General features: G+C 35.8%; 1 protein-coding gene across 1 annotated transcript in view; it reads right to left on the reverse strand.

Moving 5' to 3' along the window:
• Nucleotides 1-3,460: 3,460 nt before the first annotated feature.
• The window catches only part of LOC136261721 (uncharacterized), a 38,981-nt gene continuing 25,167 nt past the window's right edge, over nucleotides 3,461-17,274 (reverse strand). The window contains exons 36-54 of the mRNA XM_066055767.1: nucleotides 14,465-14,588; nucleotides 13,486-13,629; nucleotides 13,373-13,433; nucleotides 13,210-13,315; nucleotides 12,232-12,284; nucleotides 11,769-11,874; nucleotides 11,318-11,421; nucleotides 10,517-10,628; nucleotides 9,853-10,009; nucleotides 9,452-9,518; nucleotides 9,329-9,395; nucleotides 8,749-8,846; nucleotides 8,158-8,284; nucleotides 8,067-8,108; nucleotides 7,869-7,931; nucleotides 7,782-7,812; nucleotides 6,810-6,863; nucleotides 6,642-6,692; nucleotides 3,461-3,806 (exon numbers count right to left, since the gene is read on the reverse strand). Coding sequence (XP_065911839.1) covers nucleotides 3,655-3,806; nucleotides 6,642-6,692; nucleotides 6,810-6,863; nucleotides 7,782-7,812; nucleotides 7,869-7,931; nucleotides 8,067-8,108; nucleotides 8,158-8,284; nucleotides 8,749-8,846; nucleotides 9,329-9,395; nucleotides 9,452-9,518; nucleotides 9,853-10,009; nucleotides 10,517-10,628; nucleotides 11,318-11,421; nucleotides 11,769-11,874; nucleotides 12,232-12,284; nucleotides 13,210-13,315; nucleotides 13,373-13,433; nucleotides 13,486-13,629; nucleotides 14,465-14,588 — 1,719 coding nt within the window. The 3' untranslated portion in view covers nucleotides 3,461-3,654. The remainder of the gene's footprint in view (nucleotides 3,807-6,641; nucleotides 6,693-6,809; nucleotides 6,864-7,781; nucleotides 7,813-7,868; nucleotides 7,932-8,066; nucleotides 8,109-8,157; nucleotides 8,285-8,748; nucleotides 8,847-9,328; nucleotides 9,396-9,451; nucleotides 9,519-9,852; nucleotides 10,010-10,516; nucleotides 10,629-11,317; nucleotides 11,422-11,768; nucleotides 11,875-12,231; nucleotides 12,285-13,209; nucleotides 13,316-13,372; nucleotides 13,434-13,485; nucleotides 13,630-14,464; nucleotides 14,589-17,274) is intronic.

Consider the following 17,274-nt stretch of genomic DNA (forward strand, 5'->3'; position numbering starts at 1 on the left):
GAAGCACTGGAAAGGACTTTGGCACCATTGAGAGAATCCTTTAAAAAATGAACAAAAATTTTGACGCTCTTTACCCAGATGATGAGAAGTCTCAGATCCTTTCCAGACTAACAGCATAGACAAACTATGCATCCAACGTTATCACATCACTATGAGGAAGACTTAACTTTCCTTGTCTGGGCTGGTAGGGCAGTTTGAATTCAAAAATTCGTGTTTCGTTTTCTGCTTTTTGAAAGAAAGCAACCCTGTGCCAGGAACCTAGTGAATCATTTGCTTATTACTGTGCGTACTTTTCAACTACAATAACTCTAGATAAAATCGAGCTAAGTAGCAAGTTTTATCCTATTCTTTGTGTGGAGCACAAAATTTAAAAAATATTTTTTTGCATCTCATGAAATACTAAAATTGATATTTCTGTGAAGACAACAATCGTGCCTCTGGTTTCATGGTGGATCTAGCAATGGGATACTACAATGAACATCCCACAATGGTAGGGGGATTGATTTGTAGGAGTTGATTTTTTGGATTGCGGATCCTACATATAGCTATGGGATTTTCAATTTACAATTCAGTGATTTGTGCATAGAATACTGATGATTGACCTTGTTAATGTGGGCCTATATAGTGCAAAATATAACTCCATTAACTCGTTTACCTTGAAATTCTGCTTATAGCCTAATCTGCAAACTCAAACCCATAATTAACATGCTCTGTGTCACTCAATATAATGAGTCAAAATGTATTGTATCTTTGAACTGGTTGGGCATCAAAGCCATGAGCAAACCGTGTTCCCATGATATTGCCTGGGCAATATGCGAGTTAAACCCCAAGCGGTGCCTTTGAACACCCATGCTAAAATGGTATATCATACAGTACAATAGTACTGTATAGTAGGGACATCGAAGGTGTGGGGGCGATCTGTGATATAATATAACCCAAAAACCTGCAGCAATTTTTCCTCACAATGACATGACAGTATTGGTTGGGTAAAACCAAGCCCAAAAGTGTCTTCAGATCAACCCGAAACTTTACCGTCAAGTTGCTACAGAATTTAAAAAAAAATCTATTCAAGGGTATTTTCTACTGCCTGTAGCTGCCTACCTGCCTGACGCCTTCAGTCAAGTGTAGCGGAAAACTGGCTATAGCTACGGCCCTAATTCTTTCGCAGAAATGTTTCTAGTTCGCTTAAGAAAAAACCTTTGTTATATTGATAAACATACAGTGCTTGCGCTATTGTCTTACTTTTTATCCTTCTTTACCATGGCCATCAGTTAAGGTTCTACCACTAAGTGTTAATAGACTACAGTACAGCTTCCATCTACCAGTATATATTGCATCAAACTATTCGAATACATGTGGTCGCCGGTTGCCAAGCTATTTCAAGTGAACACACGCTACGTATACGTGACTCGCTGTTGATATCGATCAGTGAGAGCAACTTGCCGCGAACTATATAGCACAGTAATATAGTTTATTTAGTAACAGAGTAGGGTCATCCAGGTCACGTTTTACAGATTATTCGGGTCTGATCCCACGTGCTAAATTAAATGTGGACGTGTTACTACACGTCATAACGCGTAGCCCTACTTCTTTCGCAAGCCACGTCCACTTACGTAAATACTGTCTGTAGACATATGGTAGCCACGCCAATTAATCAGTCTGTAGGTATGCACAAATGCATGTCCATTATTGTCTGCAGGCTTATGTAGAGCCACGCCCACTGATCAGTTGTTATTGCATGTATGAGTCATATTCTAGTATAATAGTGCTGTGATCAACTCTTTAAAAATATTGTGACTGGTTTTGTGAAAAGCAGGCTATTTAGTGGTCATGCATCAGTCTGTATGCACAAATCCACGTCCATTATTGTCTGTAGGCTTATGTAGAGCCATGTACACTGATCAGTTGTTATTGTATGAGTCATAATCTAGTATAATAGTGCTGTGATTAACTCTTTTAAAATATTGTGACTGGTTTTGTGAAAAGCAGGCTATTTAGTGGTCATAAGCTTGCAAAAAAACTTCACAGACAAGTATAAGAAAAAATTAGGAATTTTAAATTAGAGTAGGGACAGTGTATAGTGCTGCAATAAAAAGCACTGAAACAAGCTGGATTGGAGTAGTACGTAATGTCCAAATACTGTAAAACAATAAGAAGTGAATTTCCCTACTGTGCATTGTCCAAATACTGTAAAACAATAAGAAATGAATTTCCCTACTGTGCATTGAGTGTAGCACAGTAAGGATATTCACTTCTTATTGTTTTACAGCATTTGGACATTACGTACTACTCCGATCCAGCTTGTTTCAGTGTAGCACAGTAAGGATATTCACTTCTTATTGTTAGCACAGTAAGGATATTCACTTCTTATTGTTAGCACAGTAAGGATATTCACTTCTTATTGTTAGCACAGTAAGGATATTCACTTCTTATTGTTTTACAGCATTTGGACATTACGTACTACTCCGATCCAGCTTGTTTTAATGCTTATTATTGCAGCACTATACACTGTCCCTACTCTAATTTAAAATTCCTAATTTTTTCTTGTACTTGTATAATTATATATACCACTTTCACAACTCAGATCAAAGGAAAGCCAGAGCATGTTACACTAGCTCACAATGTTAATGAGATATACACACTGTATATCTCATTAAGGAAGTGCATAATAATTATCTTGTTAACTTAAGACATTGCACATCTGATAGGTTTGCAATATTTGTATCACCCAGATTTCTGTTATGTTTTTATGCTTCTTTTCTAATATAGGAAACCAAGTAAGCTTTGATTGTGGAATTGAATTTTGCCAAACAAGATGTGATCGTGGGATGGGATTTTAATGCACCAACATTAATTTTATGGTTGTAAATACATGATTTAGTTAACATTTACACATAACAGCAGAAAACATATATACAAGCCCTAAACTGCAGTTCATTGCAGAGAAACAATACCGTAATTTGCTTTTTGCGATGCAAAATAATTTTCATATGCAACACTTGTATGAAAATTTTTACATAAGATCGAACTACTCTAATAGAGCAGTCATTTACATGTAAATCATATGAAAATATCTTTTTTTTTGCATGAAAATAAAGCAAATTATGGTAAGACCAAATTATAACTAATAAGCATTAAATAAGTCAGTCATTATGCTGTTATGTAGGTGTTAATTAATTAAATCATGTTTCTTTTATTACTGTATTCCAATAAAACTACTGTTAGTGCATCAAAATTTTATCCCACAATTACATCTTGTTTGGCAGAATACAATTCCACAATCACAGCTGACTTGGTTTCCTATATAACAGAAGAGACATAAAAACATAACAGAAATCTGATGATTTCTGGGTGAAATACTGCAAACCTATCAGGTCAATGGCTGAGTGTGTCAAAGTAGAACATATTAGTTATACTACATTCACTCAAGCATTGCCTGATACTCGTGCCTGTGGTACAACTGTTACATAAATCTTGTTTTACAATTATCTGAAATAAAGCTTAATTCTAAAATAAGATTATTACAGGAAAATTTTACTTAAAAAGTATAAAATGCGAAAATGTACTGTGTGTATACTTAAAATAATTAATACTACACAATATGAGCAAGTAGAAACTGCAAATAAAATTACAGCTAGGTAAATGCACAGTGAATTAATTGTTTTCTTGCTCCTCTAGTATATTCTCTAAATCCACAGTAGTTTTAACATTTCCTTGTGTTGACTGCTTATCAGGTGGTGCTGACTCTAAAAATATATCACTTCTACTTTGCCAAGATGTCAAGACAGCAGGTTCGCTGCCACGACCTACAAAGAATGTATTTATGCTTTACATATTACGAATGAAAATCTATTGTCAATTTACTATGGCTTAGGAATGTGTCAACAACATTGCAATTATTCTTAACAGGACTGTAGGCAGAAGTGGCGATGTTGTCATGTAATTAAAGATTGGAAACACATGAACATTGCTAAATAATTCACACCCTACTCAATGTAACACTTGCAAGTAAAACTTAATTGACATCTGGAGGTTATTTTACTTGCAAGGCCTCTTTCTCCTTTTTGTTAACATCAAGAATATATCCTGGTAATTTGCCCTACAATACCAATTAATTCAATTAATTTTTTTTACTTTCACAATTTTAGTGAAAGCTTAGTTCTTTGAGATACAGAAGCCATTGAGATTGTAATTGCTAATGCATGATATACATGATGAATTAGTGCAATGCAATGCCATGCAGATGAATCACTGAAACTTTTTAATGATTTGAAGACAATTAACATTGATGTAATGGTTTAAACTAAGTAAAACAGTGGCTTTATTGTATACTGAATGCTCTATTAGAGTATTTCGATGACTGTTCTATTAGAGTATATTATGATGACTGCTCTATTAGAGTACCTCGACCTTTTTACAAATTCGAGTAGCTGAAAAGTGGTCCGGCCGGTCCGGCCCTGACCACAAGAGAAGTTCTCAGTGATTGCACTGGACTAAGAAAACAAAATACAGTAACTCACTAAGCAATGCAATAATTAATCAACCTCTACACTATAAGTAATAATTATTTTAGCTTTGTATCTTCAAAAGGAAGAAAATCAAATAATTTTACTTTAATCAAAGGTGTATTACCAGCACTTCATCAAGACCAGACCTTGTATTGATACCTTTTTCTTCAATAATATGTTGAAACCTTGCAAACAGATTACAATGTAATTCTTTCATGCTGAAAGAAAGCAATAATGTGTTGCATATATCTAGGACACAGATTTGAGCTAATAGTAAAAATGAGCAGAGGCACACCCAATGGGGTTTCATGAGTTTCAGGAAGCTGATTGGATTTTACTTAGCATATTGAGTATCAAGATATTGGGAGATGCATATGAAGCACTTTTCAATGTACCATTTAATGGGACACATACTTTATAAATTTTTATCTTAGATTCCTTGCAGAATAGGTTGTTTTTCATCATGATAACTATTGCATTCAATAGTGTGGGTGGATAGTGATTAAAATATTTTAACACGATAATGGCAATATGTGACTGGATTTGTGAAAAGGGGCCTTCCACACAAGTCCAATTCTATGAACCATAGCTTTGTGTTCAAGAAAGATACAAGCCTGAAATTTTCTCCATCTTGTGTTGGTGCTCACTACTAACCAAATTTCAAGGCAATAACTTTTTTTCCAATTGGAATTGTCAAAGTTGGTAAATGGGATGTGTGTGGAAGACCCATTTTCACAAATCTGGTCACATATATTGACTGCACTTTAATAGAGCAGTCTATCATAGCTAGCTGCAGGTTGAACCAACCTCTCTCGATCATATGTCTAATGAAATACAAAGAACAGGAAATGTTATTCACCCTACAGTAAACTTACTAGCTGGGTTTAATAAATATTTAGTTACCCTTGTTGTGTAATTTCTTGCTTGGACATGAAAAATTGATTATGCAATATTATGGTGGTAATCAAAGATTTGTTAAAATGACAAAATCGTTTACACTATAGGGATATTTCACAGATTCACCTGCAAGGCTATATTGAATTGCTCCTTACTGGATGGGGTTCTCCACTCACTTCCAATTATATTAAAAGACCATAACTTGTCCACTGATGACCTTTTTCCAGTCTGAAGTTATGAGTTATCAAAGTTGGTAAATTGGATGTGTGTGGAATACCCCTTGTCACAAATGTGAATGGATCTGTGAAAAGAGGTCTTATAGCCTTTCCAATTGCATGTACTTGACAACCCACTACTTCACCTGTAAATATGTTACCATCCTGAAACTTGGTCACTAAATACCCCTAACATGGCACTATTGCTTGGTGTAATTTGGAGGTGATAGTTTAAATAGAAAAGGTCAGTCAAACTTGACAATTTGGAAAGGCTATAAGACCTCTTTTTGTACATCCAGTCACAAATATTAATGTGGGTGGGAATATACAAGTTACAGCAGATGGCTGAATTAGTTAGTTTACGTAACTCAGAATGTGACTTATGTAGTGTATTCTACCTACTATCTAAAAATATTGTTTTATGGCTACAGTTTCTCACTAATGTATGCTGAATGTTGTTGATGTGGTATGAAAATGATGATTTGGGTGGCTATGAGAAACTGTTAGCTTCATTTAAAGGGCCAAAGTGTCATTCACTAAAATGAAAGATGCGTAAATAATTAGTTGGTGAGAAAATGCGATTGTAAAGCCAGAACTAACATACCAAACCAGCTTGGATTAAGTTTTTAAAGGGACAATTAACTACGTGCCTGATGGTGCCTATTGCTGAAATGTAGTAGGTATAGAGTATTATGCACAGTTAAGGGTGGAGTTCTAAATCACCTACTATAAATGTTCTGTCAACAATGTCAGTCACTTGACCACTTACCAATGTTTTGGTTCATCTTATAGTCATTCAGTTAATTTGCTAATTTATTTCATAGTTTATGTAAAGTGGTTGCATTGTTAGAGTACACTAATACTGTTGGACTGTTTTATTAGAAGTTCTGATTGCTCTATTAGAATATCTCAGTTTTTATTTTTCTAAGAGCAAACATTCTACCCTTTGTGATTGTGCCAGCATATTATACCTGATTCCCACAATCACACTATATAGCATAATCACCACATCTCTACTTACGGGGTACTTCTAGAGATGAAGTCACTACTGCAGGAACACTTTCTCTCCGTCCTAGACAAAAGTTGTAGTCATATATTATATTGAGTGCTAAACATATACAAAATTTTGAAATACAGCTAAAGTTTACATCTAAATAAGTATAAATACATCCCACTAGAAGTCACTAACTTGCTGTTGTTGCTCCTTCAGACCTAAACCATCCCCTCACTCTTGATACTGTTCCTAAATGAGAGATACAAATCTTTATTTTAAAAAAACTGAGGCCAATGCACATAGCTAGATAAATTATTGTTTGTGTGTACTGGTTATATGTGACCTAGTCTGGGAAAACCAGTCTTGTCGCCTATTTAAAACTACCAATTTCAAGTATTCAGTGTTGTAGCTTGCCAATGGTTGAAGCTTTGTGTACCAAGTTTTCACATGTTTTATACCAATTCCTTACCTTCCAGAGTCTCCACTGTACAAGTAGCCAACAGCTAAGGTTCTCGCCATTTTAGATAGTTTTTTACTTGATGTTGACTGTGTCAGGCAAGCTCCAAAAGGGGTAGGTGGTGGGAACCGGAAGGAGGGAAGAAGTTGTTTACAAATTAAAGAGGAAGGTGTATGTAGGAATGAATTAGACCAAGTTATGGGCCATTCAACTCTCAAAACTGGATGGACAGAAAATGGTTGAGTAGGTTATGTGGTGTCTCCAGCCTCAATAATTATTGGGATCTCACGACTGCCTGTGCCACTGAAAATGAAAAGAATTTACGTAGAAAACATCTGGGTATCTATCCAAGGCTGTCCATGTCTCTAGTCTCATGATTCAGCTGGCCAATGGTATTTCATGGTGCCAGAGTTGCTGGGACATGTTTCAAGAAATCCAGTTGTAAAAAATAGCAGAGCAAATCAATGGCATGGCTGTGGTGCAAATGTGTAGTATATTGGTGCAGCTATCAATACAAGTGAAAAGTGAACTTCACTGGTGTATGCATAGATCAACCATTATCAAAAATTTGGTCACATATTTGTATTGATATCTCTAATAAGAGCACATCAGTGGGGAGGTGTGTGATGGTGATACCTGGCACAAATGCTTCCTATTTAGCTATATAATTTTGTAATTTTAAAGGTGTATGTTTCTATGCATTTGCTTACCTGTGCCAGTCCTTACAGTGTCGTATTTATCCTACATACACATTGCATTGTGACGTTAACTTCCTAGATAAAATGTGCATCACTTACACTTGAAAAATCTGTTCTGCCTGTGGTAGAACTGTCTACCATGCTCTTCACTGTTTTACGCAGCTACAGCACATCACAGCATTACAGAATCAGTGATATTGCACACAAATTCACATACATGAAAAAATTAGGATAAGCATGTTATTTAATAATGAATACAAATGTATAACTATTAGCTAACACTCTTTGCTAACTCACCTTTTCATTTTTCAAGACATAAAAGAAGAAGATAAACAAACCCTTAAAAAAACTAGTGATAAAGCTAATAAAGTTATTTACCACCAATTACCTGTAGTGAATTAAGTATTGTGAATATCCATGCAAATGCTATAGTGTCTTCATTAACAGCCAGTAGTCCAAATACCCAAGTCAAGCCAAATAATGGCAACAAGAACACTGCTGCTACTAACAACGTTCTGAAAAATATCAGTACAAGCGTTGATGATTTTTATGCTAGTGCACAGAGATATTACGTATTATTTATAGAGGTGCACAGATATGACATTTAGTCGATATTCCGATAACCGATATAAAATAATATTATTTAAGCCAATAAACAAAGCCGATCCAATATGGTAGCATAGACTTTTTTCTTACAATTTTCACTCTAAATTCAGCTGTAAAGTGACAGTATGGGACTTAAATCAATAGTCAACATAACATATAAACAAGCACTGCTGGGATATTACTAGAGCAAAAGTGCCCATAAATAGATGTTTATGTATATCTGTATCTTCTACTTATTTACACATGTTACTGATCTGATACTGATATGCAACAACAAGGCCGATATAGCCGATAACCGATCCGATTATCGGTGCACCTCTAGTTGTTTACAAGACAGATGTTTGTAACTGTAAGGCTATTGAAAGTTGCTTACTTGGCTGTCACAGTCATACTTGATGCTTCAGCACTCCGGTGGTTCTTTTTGCTTTGCAACACTTTTATCAATGTACCAACGTACAGAACAGCATTTACCTGTAACAGCAATAAAGTCTGGTGACCAACAAGTTTGAAGAAGTTGATACCATGTATGTTGCTATGCTTTCTTATACCTAATATTATTAGTTGTGCAGATAATATAGACTCTGGTTAGTAAATACATGTACTTATAATTTTCAGAGAAATCGTTTGTAAATTTACTATGCTTGCTAATTGCATGCACTTATAAATGATCACTAGATCTTCTGCTTGGAGAGCATTGTTTCTGCTCACCATGTTCGCAAGTAATTTGGGTAGCTTGGGTAGCTTTGTTTCAGTCAAGGAATACCAAACCTGAGGAGTTACACAATTGCAGCTATCATTGCTACAGGTGGTAGTATTATGGGCCTAGTCAGGCTTTTGGTTTGTTCTGGTGGAATGAGCTTGAAACTGCTAAACATACTGAAATTAAATACAAGAATCCAAACTTAAAGCATCTAATGTGCTGTAGTATAAATGTTCCATCACAAAATGCTTACCACAATTATTAGCAACATTGGAGCAATGAATCCCCAAATAGCTCCATTTTCATTAGATATCCAACACCTTATAATATGCATAGTGATAAACCAAGTACGTTTTATATGCAATCAAAAACTTACATGTCATCATTTCCATAATGGTCATGTGACACAGCAGCTGAAATCGCTACAACAATGACGGGTGGTCCTAAAATAAGAAGAAATCAATAATGATATACAAAGTTTCAGCCAACTAGTCATTGAATTACATGTAAGAAACTGATTTACAAACATATTTCACATTGTGTACCTAATTCAAGATGTACAGTGAAACTTGTCTAATCAAGTTATTGCATAAGAGGTCACCTGTCTAAACTTGCCATTATAAAAATCCTCACATGTTCCAACTAAGTACAAAGTGACCAGCGTAATGCAGCCACCTCTTTAACAAGGGCAGAAAAATTTGCCCCTATGATGATCAAAATAGACAGGTTTCACTGTACTAGGAAGTTATACTATGTATTGTGTATTTTAGCACTTACCCCAGCCAACTAAAATAAAAAATTTCCAAGTTTTGAAAATTCCTTGATAAAACACAAAGTAGAGTAGCATAACTAACAGTATTCCTTCACACAACATCCAGAAGAATACAGCCATAAAGAAGTAATGCAAAAGTATTGCCACAATCAAGCAACCAACCTAAACACAATGAAAACATTGCTTAACATGTGTGCACATTCCAATTACAAAATTAAGGGAGCCTTAGTTAACCTCCCCATTGGGAAGTTCTGTGGGTTACTATTGGTATGGTTGGTAACATCATGATATACATTATTTCCTGAGTTTCCTAAGCCAGTGATGCTGTTAACTTTCTTCTAGTTGGCATACATGCAGTCATGTTGACAGTTAGTTTGACTTCTATTGTGTAGAGGACAATGGTCCATGAGCAATTGGTCAATAGTTATGTACAAACAGAGTGCAATTTCAAAATCCAATTATAAATGGTGCAATCACATGCTATTAAGGGAAACTTTCTAACCACAATTTTCTGACTGGAAGTTAACAATGAATGATGCTTAATGGTAATATAGTCTACATGGGTAAATGTCATGAGTGGAGTATCACAAGGGATCAGTACATGGTAATTAACTGCATGGAGAATGGATTGGTGTAGTTATTACACTGCAAAATGTAACTAAAACTTACTCGTGAATCTTTTGCTGTTTCAATGCCACTGACAAACAGAATAAGACCCAGTAATAGTGACAAAGAGAGGTTGAAGTGAATAAAGTGATGGATTTGATTAAACACCTTCTTTCTGTAAAATATTATTAAATAATACAACAGTGCATATTTGTGACTTGCTGAGTGAAAACCAAACTGGTTTGCATTTTCCTTAAATTTCATTTTATGACTTTTTTGTTGTCTAGAGAGAACAATCGATGGGCTGTTGAACTTTCAGCCTTATCTGGTGAGTGCTTTTGGAGTTACAGTGATAGACAACAAGAGCAAAACATCGATTTGTGTAGTGATTATATGGGAAAAAACTACAGGTGCTTGTTTAATCAATCATAAGTTGGAGTGCAATGGGCTACAGAGTTGAGACTTGTGTCATTTAATTCACCATGAACTGAGGAATTCATCTATGCATGGTTTTTGCCTAAATACATCCGTGCTATTAAGCAAGAAGGTTGTTTAAGCTTAGAAATGGTGATGACAAAGTTACATTTTACTACAATGTAACCAAACATATGTAACTTACATTTGCTTCATGGTACAGAAACGAAACAAAGGTACTTACTCTCCACGAGGACGTAAATCCATTCGTATATTAAATAGTTCAATTTGAGCCTTCTTTAACTGTTTGCTGAAGCAATTAAAACATGCGTAAAATTATTTATGTAGCATGCATTTTTTACCCAATTTATTTCAATGGCATTATCTCAAAAACAGAATTATGCAAACAACAAGTCAGGTTTTGGCTTAGCAGGTCATATTTTGCCTTACCTAAACAATATCATTATGATCAAGCCTACTATTAGACAAATAATTGATATTCCACACCCGATGTAAGTGACAATGGAAAGAGCTGTAGACTCAGCTACAGGTACCTGTTAAATAAGCAATTTATAATTATTACTGTAACAATATTAATTTTATCAGCATATAAAGAAGTATTAAAAACCATCTGTTAAGCATCACACACACACACACACACACACACACACACACACACACACACACACACACACACACACACACACACACACACACGCACACGCACACTGTGCCCCTGAAGTTGAAACTAGGTTGGGTCATCTAGCTCACGTTTGTCTGATCTGATCCAGATTACTATCCAAGAGCCAGTAGGTCATATGGATTAGTGACCCTAACCCAGTTTCAACTGAGACTTACATGTACAAAAACACATACACACAGTAAGCACAAACAGACTTACATCTCTGACATTTACTAAGACAGCAAAGCTGGTCAGGTGGTCAGAAGAACAGCTAACAAATGATCCATTACTGATAGTTGTAATGCCACCCTCAGAGAAGCTACCACTGTAAGAGAGAGAATAGTTATTAAGTTTTTAAGATGGTTTATAGCCACCTACTCTGAATAAACACTATTTTTATTATACTGAACATGTTGAGGATGATAGAAGAAAATTTTATTGACAATAGGAGATTTGATGGCATGTTATATTTCAATATTTCTACATCCTATGATTTGTACGTGTTTAAAAGTATATATATATATACACATTACCATGGATTTAATTCGTAAGTAATATTTATGGTTTTGAAATACCATTTGTGACCGGATTTAGCAAAATCAACCATATGGGTGCAAAAGCCAAAAGTGAGATAACACCAGCATGAAGTTGCTCCACTATCATAGAAGAAACGGTGCAGTACCTTCTAAAGTCCCAGAAAACACAACGTGGATCAGCAATTAGTGCAGCTTTTACCTAATGACAACACAGTGTATATGAATGCATTCATTATTGTATTATATAGCATGTAAAATTTTGATGTGAATTAGAATACCTTTATGCATTTGTAAACTCTCTATACAGATATTCCAACAAACATAGCAGTAATTACACAAAGCTCCATTATTAATGTACTTATATTATAAACTTTTGCTAACAACTGTTATCGGCATTGAGAATAACATCCTATTAAAGTAATGCGATATATGATAGTTATTAATTTATGGATTTTTAAGTAACATAATGCACTACTGTTCATAGTGTGGTACCATAGGTGGTGGGCCAGGGGCATCCCCCCCCCAATTATATTGACAATGCTGCAAGAAAAGATTGTGATTCTCTAATCTGTTTTTCTGTGGTTTTTGTCATATACATAGCTAAGTTTTCCTTTGTGTACACAAATGCTTTCAATGCTCTGCAGAGAATGAACGAAGTATGTAACAATCTACAACAACAAACTTCAGGTGATGAGAACTTCATTTTACCGAAATTCTGTGTTGATATGTGCTCGATTGCCGAGTTCATGGCATTATGAGAAAAGAATTCAGATAGACAAACAAACAGACAGCTTTTCATCTTTATATACATGTAAACCTTACACTATAGCCTGACAAATAAACTTTCCAATTCCTGAACAAAATGCAATTCAATCAGTCACCATAATGATACTAATATAAAATAGTGCTAAACATTGCCATGAACATGCAGACTGACAGATGCATTCCTGAACATTTCTCCTTCAGGTCGCACGCACGCACGTACGCACACGCACACATACACACACACACAAAGCAGACATGTAGCCATGTGTGGACCATGTAATTGAAATAAACAGAAGGAATACTGAATATAGATGAAACCTCAGTCATAACTGTTTACATATATCAGGTTAAAACATTACCGAATCCAATTCAGCAAATAGTGTAATTCTTTCACCATCCAGTGAAATTGGCTCCCGTGTGGTAGTGGATATTTGACTGGATAAGAGTACACTTGCCGATCGTTGCCTGTTGTGAATATTACAAAAAATGACATAAATAGTAACAGAAGCTTTCATATTATACGTTTCATTAGTAGGCAATCTTGTGTTCATTGTAAGGGAATTAACAATTGGAAGACGATCTCCTATAAAACAGTGTTAGTGTATATTACTGCATCCATTCAATAATGTACTAACCTTCAGCACTAAATCTATTTAGAATAGCTTGTTCAGGGATTACAATTTGTAAACCACTAACATTCACTCCTGAAAACATACTAAGATTCTTAGGGAATGTAACAGTTTCAACTGTATCCATAGTTGGAAGTAGTGCATCCATAACTAACATTAAAAGAAATTATTTAATCATACTGTAATTATCCACAACAAGCAAGTATTGTTTAATGGGCACAAATTGTAACATCAAAATTGTCTCTAAAATGCATTAAATTTGATATGTTACCCAGGATCAAATGACTATGATCATCAATAACATAGCCAGAAAATTTTAATAGGTGAGGACAGTGGTGTATCTAGACTATTCTCATTTGGTGGAGTACAGGTTAACTGCCTGCTGCCAAAAGTAACTCAATCAGAGTAAATACCCTTCAGAAGTTCGCAAATCTCACATGGTGAATTAAGAACTCAACTATATAATTGCTGATAAATCACATCAGTTTTTTTTTTGTATTATTGTATTAGACTATTGACTATTCTTTAGAGAATCTCAATAATCATATATTGTATATAAGAGCATCAGAGTCCTTTTTGGTAAGACAGGACCTACTAAGCTCAACCCTGGTGTGTCACTGGGGATTACCGGGTGGTCAATTCACGGTTAGTATATCACGTCTAAAGTTCTTCTATTGTTCTACACCTTCACCTGGTGCTGGGGTACAACACTAAGTAAAATATTCAATTCCGATTTATCTACGCTTGAGTACTTTATCAAAGTAGTATTTATGTATGCATGATTATTATCTCTACCATATTACTGGCTGACTGGGGTTTAATGAATTTTAAGCCACAATTTTAATAAAGAAAATTTGAAATGATGATCCAATTGTTTTGTCCAAATCTACAAGAATATGAATTGGTCTTATTCAGATTCAATGCATTGATAATGATATTACATATCTATGTACATATAAACTCATAATAATATTATGGTACTTACTGATGTTTTCTGTTACAATACTTATATTGACAGTTTCAATTGAGCTACGATTAAGAGTACTACCCAGAAGAATTCCAACTCTTTCTGTGGTCATCACTAGGTTTTCACTGACTGTTTCATTTTCCTATGTATCATGTAAACAATTATTAAAACTAATGACTGCAAATACATAGTGATCATTATGGGCATGTAATCAGCTGTATAATATATCTAATCCAAAACAGCCAAGCTGTAAAAAAAGAGTGCGGCCCTGAGAAAGGCTATGGTGAAAAAAGATGTGAAATCCAAGGTGGCGGCCAAGAAATGGCTGTGATGGTAGGTTAATGGTAAAAATTTTAATAACGACAATTCAGGTGAATTTTGTGCCAAGACCAAGCGGCACCAAATTCACCTGAATTGTTGTTATTAAAATTTTTACCATTAACCTACCATCACAGCCATTTCTTGGCCGCCACCTTGGATTTCACATCTTTTTTCACCATAGCCTTTCTCAGGGCCGCACTCTTTTTTTACAGCTTGGCTGTTTTGGATTAGATTTCACTTCTTTTTGTATTTGTATACCCCAAAGCCGGCCTATGGCCGGCTTTAGGGATTTTAATTTGTCATTTTTTCTTTACTACAGGAAGAAGAAAAGATGAAGTAGGGTGATTTCTTTGTAGCTGACCTCTCTGCAAGGTGATCCTTCTAGCTGATCTCTCTACCGGATGACTTGTTTGTAGCTGAACTCTCTACAGGGTGATTTTTTTGTAGCTGAACTCTCTACAAGGTAACTTCTTCTAGCTGATCTTTCTACAGGGTAATTTGTTTGTAGCTGAATTCTCTACAGGGCGATTTGTTTGCAGCTAAACTGCTGAACTCTCTACAATGTAACTTCTTCTAGCTGAACTCTCTACGGGTGGCTTGTTTCTAGCTGATCTCTCTACAGGGTGACTTGTTTCTAGCTGAACTCTCTACAGGGTGATTTGTTTCTAGCTGAACTCTCTACAAGGTAACTTCTTCTAGCTGATCTTTCTACAGGGTGATTTGTTTGTAGCTGAATTCTGTACAGGGCAATTTGTTTGCAGCTGCATGAACTCTGTACATGGTAGTTTCTTTGTAGCTGAACTCTTTACAAAGTAACTTCTTCTAGCTGAACTCTCTACAGGGTGACTTGTTTCTAGCTGATCTCTCTACAGTGTAACTTGTTTCTAGCTGAACTATCTACAGGGTGATTTGTTTGTAGCTGAATTCTCTACAAGGTAACTTCTTCTAGCTGATCTTTCTACAGGGTGATTTGTTTGTAGCTGAATTTTCTACAGGGCAATTTGTTTGCAGCTGAACTCTCTACATGGTAGTTTCTTTGTAGCTGAACTCTCTACAATGTAACTTCTTCTAGCTGAACTCTCTACAGGGTGACTTGTTTCTAGCTGAACTCTCTACAGGGTGATTTGTTTGCAGCTGAACTCTGTACATGGTAGTTTCTTTGTAGCTGAACTCTCTACAATGTAACTTCTTCTAGCTGATCTCTCTACAGGGCAATTTGTTTGCAGCTGAACTCTCTACATGGTAGTTTCTTTGTAGCTGAACTCTCTACAATGTAACTTCTTCTAGCTGATCTCTCTACAGGGAAATTTGTTTGCAGCTGAACTCTCTACATGGTAGATTCTTTGTAGCTGAACTCTCTACAATGTAACTTCTTCTAGCTGAACTCTCTACAGGGTGACTTGTTTCTAGCTGAATTCTCTACAGGGCAATTTGTTTGCAGCTGAACTCTCAACATGGTAGTTTCTTTGTAGCTGAACTCTCTACAATTTAACTTCTTCTAGCTGATCTCTCTACAGGGCAATTTGTTTGCAGCTGAACTCTGTACATGGTAGTTTCTTTGTAGCTGAACTCTCTACAATGTAACTTCTTCTAGCTGAACTCTCTACATGGTGACTTGTTTCTATATAGCTGATCTCTCTACAGGGTGACTTGTTTCTAGCTGAACTCGCTACAGGGTGATTTGTTTGTAGCTGAACTCTCTACAAGGTAACTTCTTCTAGCTGATCTTTCTAGAAGGTGATTTGTCTGTAGCTGAATTCTCTACAGGGCAATTTGTTTGCAGCTGAACTCTCTACATGGTAGTTTCTTTGCAGTTGAACTCTCTACAATGTAACTTCTTCTAGCTGAACTCTCTACAGGGTGACTTGTTTGTAGCTGAATTCTCTACAGGGCAATTTGTTTGCAGCTGAACTCTCTACATGGTAGTTTCTTTGTAGCTGAACTCTCTACAATGTAACTTCTTCTAGCTGATCTCTCTACAGGACAATTTGTTTGCAGCTGAACTCTGTACATGGTAGTTTCTTTGTAGCTGAACTCTCTACAATGTAACTTCTTCTAGCTGAACTCTCTACATGGTGATTTGTTTCTAGCTGAACTCTCTACAGGGTGATTTGTTTGTAGCTGAATTCTCTACAGGGCAATTTGTTTGCAGCTGAACTCTCAACATGGTAGTTTCTTTGTAGCTGAACTCTCTACAATTTAACTTCTTCTAGCTGATCTCTCTACAGGGCAATTTGTTTGCAGCTGAACTCTGTACATGGTAGTTTCTTTGTAGCTGAACTCTCTACAATGTAACTTCTTCTAGCTGAACTCTCTACATGGTGACTTGTTTCTATATAGCTGATCTCTCTACAGGGTGACTTGTTTCTAGCTGAACTCGCTACAGGGTGATTTGTTTGTAGCTGAACTCTCTACAAGGTAACTTCTTCTAGCTGATCTTTCTAGAAGGTGATTTGTCTGTAGCTGAATTCTCTACAGGGCAATTTGTTTGCAGCTGAACTCTCTAC

This window comes from Dysidea avara, chromosome 7 (assembly GCF_963678975.1).
Source record: "Dysidea avara chromosome 7, odDysAvar1.4, whole genome shotgun sequence".
NCBI classification, from domain to species: domain Eukaryota; kingdom Metazoa; phylum Porifera; class Demospongiae; order Dictyoceratida; family Dysideidae; genus Dysidea; species Dysidea avara.